The sequence below is a fragment of the Antennarius striatus genome, chromosome 7 (genome assembly GCF_040054535.1).
Source record: "Antennarius striatus isolate MH-2024 chromosome 7, ASM4005453v1, whole genome shotgun sequence".
Taxonomy (NCBI): Eukaryota; Metazoa; Chordata; class Actinopteri; order Lophiiformes; family Antennariidae; genus Antennarius; species Antennarius striatus.
The window spans coordinates 16,389,508-16,399,468 of record NC_090782.1 but is presented as its reverse complement, the minus strand read 5'-3'; the positions used below and the strand labels follow the sequence as shown (position 1 = coordinate 16,399,468).

The window sequence follows — 9,961 nt, the reverse complement described above, 5'->3', positions numbered from 1 at the left end:
ACGCCAGGGGACTGTTCTCTGACTGGAGCGGCAGTAGTTCAGTCCACACGAGCTTGGGTTGGAGACCGGAAGGTGGCCGGTTCAAGACCAGCGTAGACCAAAAGTATGGAGTGTGAACTGGTAGCTGTCTGTGAGCAATGTACAAAAGCCTGCAAGCTGCTCTTAGGGTGCTGTTACGTGGTTGTCCTGCACTCCACTGTGTGTGTGTGTGTGTGTGTATGTGTGTGTGTGTGTGTGTGTGTGTGCCTCTCTGATGTACATCTTTGTTACATATAAGTATGCATGTTTGCAACCAGCAGCAATTACGTAAATCAGGCTGTATGAGAGTTTCATTGGACCCAGACAGAAATGATGATAATGAGGCTGACTGAGATGAAGAAAATGTACATGACAAACAGAAGACGATCAATGACCGTCCCTATCTCCTGCCATTCCTGGGTTATTTTGCTCCCCTGGAAGTGCTTGTCCAGCTGGAGGCGGATGGCCATAAGAATCCGGTTCACCCTCTTCAGTTCTTCCACGAATGGATCCTGGTGGGATTTCCCCACATCATCTCCAGATATGCTCTGCAGATCTCTTGAGGAGATGGAATTCATTGCTGGTTCACACAAAGACAAAGAACAGCTTGCTTTAATCCTAAAGCAATACTACTCGCTAACTAGAAAAGACATAAACAGCCCCCTTAGGTAAGTATTAATTATCACCTAACATCAATACTCTCAGCACATCTCCAAACAAGTACTTTTGCAAAAATCCCATTCCATCAGTAGATGGGATTTATTACACAGCAAATGAAGATTTTGTCCTTGAATGTGATGCGTTTTAAAGGAAAACTGAGCAGGGATTAGCTGTAGACCGACTAAAGTATGACCACTGTCCAAAATCCAAAAGTGCCTGCATGTGAACAAATTAATGGGTTGCTTAACCCCAAAGTTTTTCAAGGTGTTTTCAAGGTCCTGAAATTTTAATCCAACCGAACATCTGTAGGATGTGCTGGACAAACGAGTCACCACCATGGAGGCCCCCCCTCTGTACACACCCACACACACACACACACACACACACACACACACACACACACACACACACACACACACACACACACACACACACACACACACACACACACACACACACACACACACACACACACACACACACACACACACACACACACACACACATATATATTGGAGAGCATATATGTTGATGACAAGACGGAGGGACAAGCCCCTACACGGCATGTACCACCGTCAGATAGTGGAAGTGGCTGATATCAAGAAGACCTACCAATGGCTGAATAAAGCTGGACTGACAGACAGCACAGAGGCACTGATCATGGCAGCACAAGAACAGGCCCTAAGTACAAGGGCAATAGAGGCCAACATCTACCACAGTAGATCTGACCCAAGGTGCAGGCTATGTAAAGAAGCCCCAGAGTCAGTCCAGCATGTGGTAGCAGGGTGTAAGATACTCGCCAGTTCAGCATACATGGAAAGGCACAACCAAGTAGCTGTGATAGTGTACAGGAACATCTGCACCCAGTATGGCCTAGAAGTACCCAAATCCCAATGGGACATACCACCAAAGGTGGTTCAGAATGACAAGGCTAAGGTCCTGTGGGACTTCAGCTTCCAGACTGACAAACAGCTGCTAGCTAACAAACCGGACATAGTGGTGATGGACAAAGAGCAGAAGAGAGCAGTGGTGATAGATGTGGTGATTCCAGCTGACGCCAACAGCAGGAAGAAGGAACACGAAAAGATTGAGAAGAATCAAGGGTTGAAAGAACAGCTGGAACAGATGTGGAAGGTTAAGGTTAATGTGGTCCCCGTGGTAGTAGGAGCACTTGGGGTAGTGACCCCCAAACTGGAAGAGTGGCTCCAGCAGATTCCTGGAACAACATCTGAAGCCTCAGTCCAGAAGAGCACAGTCCTACGAACAGCTAATAAAGTTCATTTAATCTTTGTATTACCTTTGTGTCTTCAGTGAATGAATCAGGAAATACAGAGATGTCCTTGTTTTCCACAATCCCATAATTCCCAATTAACAGATGAAGTGGCATTCACTGAATAATATTGAATAATATTAGATTCATAATAACAGAACATACGTCTACCTGGATTGAGGAAGACAGTGACTATGTTTTTCCTTTTCTTTGGACGTACACAGACCAACACAGCTAAGTACTTTAATGTGAGGACGCTGAGCCAGTGAGGAACCACTCTGTATTCATCAGAGTTAAAATAGATATTAGTGATGATTACGGTCTCCAATAAGCTGGCCACCATCAGAGCGAGACTGAGCGAGAAGAATACGTCTGCAAGAAACATCATGAACAGGCAGAAATTAGTACTTCATTTTGTGCTGAGTATGCTGTTTTTAAAAAAAAATCTCCATCTATACATGCAGATCAGCTAGTTCTTTATATGGAGACATGTTGTACTATAAGAACTTGTGTTGTCAAAACGCTGGAAATTGTGAGGCAGATGGTTAGAGAACTCCCTAAGTAATTCTACTGTATGTACGCCACACTTCAATTTCTAGCACTGTAATGTTTTACAACAGAATTTTGTTTCACAATGTCACTCAGTCACTTATTGTCAACTGCTTCTCCCCAAAATGTCAACTTGTGTTTGGATTTGGTCATTTCTTTACAAGTCAGTGGCACTCGCATGCCTATCTTTAAATCTATTGATTTCTTTCCTGTCAACATCAACCTTATTTAATTTCCTCATAATCAAATGCACTTGTGTAGCACTGACTGTCATACTTGTTTCTTCAATCTCATCTTAATTAAAAGTACAAAATCTGTCAGGAGCCTCTCACTGATAAGAGGCGTTGTTTCCCCGGTGGTGGGCAGCAGGTCATTCATGATGAGCAGGAAAACGGTGTAGCCCAGGATGAGGGTCATCTTGAAGGCAGAACGGTCAACGCTATGGGGAGGCAGCAGGAAGCTGAAGAGGTCCACTGTGACCAGGAAGCAGCTGGGGATCAGAAGGTTCACCACGTAGAGCACTGGCCGACGTTTCAAAATGATCTAAGGGAGAAGCACATTTACGACACCTCTAGATTCAAGATTCTAGATTCCAGATTTAAAACATTTATGTTTGCATGCATTCAAATTAGGGCAAGTGATTTTTTTACTGCCTGTGGGACTGAGAAAACTGTAATTTCATCTGTGCTGTATGTCGTGCATATATGGTACATTTGACAATAAAGTTGTCTATGACTAAGAAGATTCACATAAGGTTTTTTCCTAAATTGTTTCTGCATGACATTTTTCAGAGTGGCAAAGAAAGCATTTTCATATTTTGCTTTGAAAAATTGCCACTGAGTACAGTACATTTTGAGATATAGCTTCATTCATTCATTCCTCTTCTTACCCACTTCTTATGCTTTTTGTGGGTCACAGGGGTTGCTGGAGCCTATCCCAGTGGGCATACAGGTGAGAGACGCGGGGCACTCCAGGCCCGAGTGAGATAAAACTTATTTTAGATATTACTGCAGTGCTTTAAAATTTTGAAAAAAGTATTCTGATATATATATATATATATATATATATATATATATATATATATATATATATATATATATATAAATTGCATGTTACATATATATGTGTGTGTATGTATTTCTTTATTTTTTGTGCTTAGTTGTTAAATTGTTTCTCATAGTAGAATATATGTAGCTAGGTCAAGTTGAAAACTTTCAAAATGAAGTGGTTACAGAGCCCTCATACTGTCCAATATTGCTCCATTAGTTGTCCACAATGTCCAGTGTGAGTCCACATGGCGCGTACCTGGGCTGACGTCGAGTCACGTCAGACACTTGTGGCGCGTTATAGTCACACACTCACTTCATGGATTAATGAGATGTGGAGCGAAGACGGGTGTCTATCGACAGTTTTGAGGAGAGACACTGCACTGACCACGTTGAGGATTTTAGAACTACTTTTTGGTGTAAGTTATTTATGTTTTTTTTACTGGTTTTGGGTTATGTTAAGGACTTGTTTTGGGGTTTGGTTATGTGTAGGGCAGAGCAGGTAGACCGACGTGCTTTTTGATGTCCGTCGCCATTTCTGAAGAGAGTCCTAGGCTAGGATATTAAGTTATGTGTGTTATGACAATACATTGCATATCTGAAATTATTCTGTGTAATGTATTATGTTGTATTGCTGAAATGATACTCAATAGTGTGTATTTTACTTTATATTTACTACTGTCTTGACATGGTCAATTTTTAGTTTTAACCAAGAAGGTTTTCATTTGCACATAGCCCGGTAACATTTATATTACATAGATAAAAGGATAATAACTTTTAAGGATGAGAGTTATCTGTTATGTACTTAAAGGTCCCATATTATTCTGTTTTAAATTTGTGTCATTCAGCTGCCAGATGTCCAACTACACTGTATTTGAAATTTGTTAAGTGCGCCACATGAACATGCACGCTGCTGTCGGATCCCCTATAGTCTGAAACTTGTGTGACCTTCAGTAACTTTGTTACTACGTGTTTTTCCACTCTTGTTTTCCATGATATAACTGTTGATTTTTCTGTACTAAGCATGGAGCTGCTTTCTCAGTCAGCTGAACGTGACTCGTGGCTCATTGTGTAAATACGATGAGACCGGCTGGTAAACATCACGGAGGATTTTCTTTTTTTTTGGAGGAAAACAAACAATGTTAGCAAATGGGATAGAAATCAGTGGAAGAGATAACAGGTGAGTTCGGACAGGATCTAATTAAAGCTGTGGTTCCTGACAATCGTCACGGACAATGAGAGATCGCTGGCTAACGACACCGGGGAGCTAAGCTAACGCAGTTTAACTGGAATGGTAAGACAAAACGTATTATATTCGTGAAATATATTGAACTGTTGGCTGTTTCCTACTTTATCTCCGTCCTCTAAGCCTTCGTCGCATTGACGTGGAGGATAAAATCAATATAGCACTTTACTCATACTCATAAGCAACTGTAAATAAGACAAAACTCTCTCTTTCAGTTTGTAGCTCTGATCCAGGTCATTACCACATTACCGTAGCCTGAACATGAACTACACCCCGAGAATGACCACGCCCTTATCCAGGTGGGCAATCATGACTCAGGATAGGTCAACCACTGTGAATCACGCTGGGTGTGACATCACACACGGTCCTTTTTGAATCCGATCATTTTGATTCTGTCCAGCCATGAATTCCAAAGGATTCTAAATGTTTATTGGTGCGGGAAGTGTTTGTTTTTCAAATTCTAGGATTTGGTAGGGTTAGGGAGGACCACTATGTATACGTAGAGACCTGAAAAAATGGGTTTTTCATAATATGACCCCTTTAATTGCATAGTTTTTTCTACACAACAAAAACAGTATACACATATAATTAGTATGTTTTCAAATATTGCAATCAAAATAAAAGATAACAGAAATAAATAATAATAATGCTTACAAAGTATGTGACCTGAGAGAAAATGCTTTCTTCCAGGACCAGGGTTGATGGAACTACGTTAACGTCTATGAGCTCCCACTCCCCTTGAGTCGTTATCTGACTTATGGACTCCTCCAGAACTTCTTCCGCTGTGGTGCTCTCAGTCATCCGCACGTCATCAACTTGAATAAAAGTTAAACAGTTCAGAGTTACCAGACGTACATATTTAAGTTGTAGGTTCTCAGTTATTCAGGTGATGGTCACGGTTTTTAGTTAATGTCCATCAACACATATTGACAAATATATAAAAGTTTTTACTGGAGTTTATGTCAAATTATCAAGAGAGAAAATAAGGTCTAATGAACTTTGATTGGTAATGTGAAATGTTTGCTTGTGAGTTTGGATGTGTGAAAAATGACTCCAAACTTACAGTAAAAGAGAAACAGTTTGACTTACTTGTGTGTAAATATGTTTCAAATGTCAGTGAGCAGTTCTGGACATCGAAAGGAAAAGTGTAGATGAGTAATCTGCAGGTGCTGACCACTCGGACTACTTTATCATCGTACACAAACCCTGTGCTGTTTATGTAGACATATGGAGTTATGGGAGATTTATCCTCCTCAGTGCTGGAAAGTAATGAAAAAAACAATACAAGGATTATTAATGATGGAATCCCAGAAGATTCTTAGAAGACAAAATGATTTTGTATGATTTTAAAAAAAAATCTTTTCATTGTTAGCACGTTGCATTGCTTCAATTTGTATTAAACACTCCACCATGAGTTCATTTTCTTGATTAAAAAAACCCTAAGTGTGTAATTGATTTTTGGAACATGAAGTTCACAGATAATTCCCCTTCTTCAGCCAGGCTTTTCCAAGTGTGCATTATGGATTTTGCTTTTCAGTTTTTACTTTACATTTGCTTGTCAACTTTAGATAAGTTTTATCAATATTGAATTCTAATAGAATATTTTAATTGTAACTTACAACTCTGTGATGTGGACATCAGGATACCAAAGGTTTTCCCGAAGGATAGAGACTCTTGTTGTTCCACAATCCTTCTCATCCCAACTCAGCCCATATATTTTCCACTGCTACATTTGATTGAACATAATTACAAGGGAGAACTTTGAAAATGCTGGTTCACATGAATTGATGAATGAAGGAATGAATGCATGAATAAATGAATAAACAAACAAACAAACAAACAAAACATATTAAAATTATTTTTTAGGGGTTTGGTGGGAGTTAGGGGTGTAATGATGACTTGATTACTGCTTTAAAACTCACCAGAACTTGCCATATGACTGTTGTCAGGGTTTGGGTTTTCTCATCCTATGGATGAGACACATTTAAAGTTATTTAGAGCCAGGAATGCCGCTTACATCTGAATTAAATATTTGTGCAGACTCACCACACTTATAATGCCCACCACAGTGACACCGATGGATATGTCAAGTGTATCTGCAAAGTCTCTTACAGGGCGCACCAATTTCTCAGTGAATAAAGTCTTCTCAAGTTCATTGTACAAGGATTTAGGTGTTGGGCTGGTGCAGTTTAAAGCTGCAACAAAACCTTAGATTTAAAAGAAAAGATAGAAAACAATGTTGGTAAAATTATATGAGTATGGTACAAGCAGTGTCAACATAGACTTCTGTGACTTTCAAGGTGGAAAGATGGAGCATGAGCTCCGAAGGCTAGACAGACATAGCAAAGACAGTCCTAGCAAAGATACACACTCCACAGAATTACAATGTCTACTTGTTTCGCTTTTTATTTGTTTCGTTTTGCTTTGATGTGTGGCACCTTGCTCTGTAACGTGTTACCAATTGACCGCATTGTCTGGGGTCTGAAACAACATTAATGTATGTTGTATAAGGCATAGGACCTACAACACTAAGCTGCTTTATTTTAACTGTTCATGACCTAATTTTTGTTCTGGTGTATGAAATTACTCATTTAAGCCTCGACTTCAGTTGGATCCCTTTCAGAAGAACTTCACAAGATAAGTCTAGACTGACATTTTATTTTATAGAGACCCAACAATCCCCATGATTAAGTATTTGGTGACAGTCCCTTTTGACAGGCAGATCCAAGAGGATCAAGGATCAAGAAGGGTTCCCCTGACCTATTGGGATTTTTTAAATTTAATTTTGTATACTATAGTAATCCCTGAAGGAAAAAATAAGAGCACACTCTAGTTTCAAACTGTGTCTCGGCAATGCTCGGGAGGTGAGGTGACACCTCCCACTGTCAAGCTCACACTCAGGAGCTTGGGCGGGCGCAGGAATCGAACCGCCGAACTTGGAACATTGGACGACCCACTATGTTGTCCAAGAGAGAGAGAAAGGAATGGTGGAGGTAGATGGGGAGAGAGTGCAGTGTCGTCTCTACAATTTTCCAGAAAAATTACAATTTAAGCATTTGATGAATTTGAAAAAAAAAAAAATCAAATGTTGAATGTTGAAGTTTTAAATTGAATATAGGCTTGTGGAGATGGAGATATTTTAAGTTCTGAACTGTATAGTTGCATAGTTTGATTTATGAGTGCTTAGTTAGGATTTAACTTGGACACAGGTCTAAAAAGATTCGGCTATTAAATGGATACACAAGTGAAAAATGAACATCTTCAAGGACCTGGAAGTAGTTTTTGGATTACTTTTAGTAGCAGCTTTAAAATAGTTTTAGGAAAAGATTCAAAATTATAGAAGTAGTCTTTACCAAGCTGAGCTTGGTTGTTGCATTATCATTGAGTTTATTTTGTTGGTGCCTGACATTTCCCACTGACTTCAATGATTTTTTTTTCTGCTGCACAAACATGTTTAACTAGAAAATTAACATAGAAATGTTCAAATAAAGAGAACAAACATTAGAGCTACTGACAGCTGAGGTAAACGGTAATAGAAGAAAAAGACCTATGTTAATGTTTTAATTATTATTATTATTATTATTATTAAAAATACTTGAAGCCTGTTTAATGAAGAATATTTTATTGTATATTTGCTAGTATTTTAATATTTTTCACGTCAAAAAAATATCTTCCAGCCTTACCGTGATACAGCATCAAACAGGTGAAGGAGAGCTTTGTGGACTTGACCATGATTTTCAGTGTCTTAAATATCAAAATACAAAGAAAAAAAAATCCAATGGTAGCCTTAGTCACCAGAAGACATGCTGCTGGAGTAACTCAGACATGGAATGTTTAACCACCTCCAGGGGAAGCTGTGCTCTATTCCTAACAGAGATCCGCCCATCTTATGATCATGTAACATGTAGGAGCTTTTCAAATGATCATCACTCGAATTTGCATGTTTTTGGTCAACATCTTCTCTTCTGCTTTCTGAGGCGGGGCAAACACATTATTATGCATTCATCTTAATTTGCCCTTTAGAGATCTGTCTCTTTGCCTCACCGTCCAAAACCACTGTAATGCCAACACAATTTCATTTGCATTTCATTTGATAAACATTTCTGCAAAATGAAAAGTTGTGTCAGTTCAATTTGATGGGAAATTAAATGTCTGCACCAAAGGTCTTCCAACCAACATCTTATATCAGTTGTACTGTTTGGAAACCATGAGTGTACGCAAAACTTTCAGTCAATCCATCCATCCATTGCTAATGTATTTCACAGGAAACGTGACAGGCTTGACCTGCTGGTTGCGCCAAAGAGACAACCTTCCAACTTTACGTGTTCACCGCTAAAGGAGCCACTGTCAGGTTTCTGACAAAATAAGTAAAAAATAACTGTATTTTTGGCCCACGGACCTGTCTTCTATTAATTTTCATTAAATGTGTAAACAGTGAGAAATGGCCCTATCTCACACACACATGGCTTTATCCAGAAAACTCAGACCTTTAAAAAGACGGAAGCTAAACCCACATGAATAGAACATGTAAATTTCATATGGACCTGTGGGTAAAGGGTCCACCACAGCAACATCCCACTCACTGCCCTTCTTTATCAAGCTTAAGTACAAAAAATCCTGAATTCTCCTTTATTTGAATCCACTCCAGAATATTCTGGTTTAATGCTAACAAATTTAATCAGAGGCAGAGAGCTGCTGACCTTGACAGAGGATATTGTTGGGCAGTGGAAAGAATACTTTGAGGATCTCCTCAATACCATGCTACCATGTCTTACACAGAGGAAGAAGAGGCAGAGGTCTCAGAGGTGGACTCGTCCATTACCCAAGCTGAAGTCACCGAGGTGGTTGCCAAACTCCTTGGTGGCAAAGGGGGGGTGGATGAGATTCGCCCACAGTGATGTGGTCACTGTATAGGTCTGTCATGGTGAAGGAGGAGCTGAGTCGTAAGACAAAGCTCTCGGTTTACTGGTCAATCTATGTTCCTACTCTCACCTATGGTCATGAGTTTTGGGTCATGCCCAAATATAAGTGGCTGAAATGAGTTTCCTCCGTAAAGTGGCTGGGCGCACCCTTAGAGATAGGGTGAGAAGCTCAGTCAGCAGGGAGGAGCTCGGAGTAGAGCCGCTGCTCCTCCACCTCGAGCGGAGCCAGCTGCAGTGACTCTGTTCCGGA

The 9,961-nt window shown here is 39.9% G+C and overlaps 1 protein-coding gene across 1 annotated transcript; it reads right to left on the bottom strand.

Moving 5' to 3' along the window:
* Positions 1-8,521, bottom strand: LOC137598839 (5-hydroxytryptamine receptor 3A-like). The gene is made up of 9 exons (XM_068319336.1): positions 8,473-8,521; positions 6,836-6,996; positions 6,712-6,756; positions 6,409-6,515; positions 5,879-6,048; positions 5,444-5,604; positions 2,830-3,040; positions 2,120-2,320; positions 1-598 (listed from the first exon to the last, which is right to left on the bottom strand). Exons 1-9 carry the CDS (start codon positions 8,519-8,521, stop codon positions 330-332), a joined length of 1,374 nt encoding a protein of 457 aa, XP_068175437.1. The 3' UTR covers positions 1-329.
* Between the last annotated feature and the right edge of the window lie 1,440 nt (positions 8,522-9,961).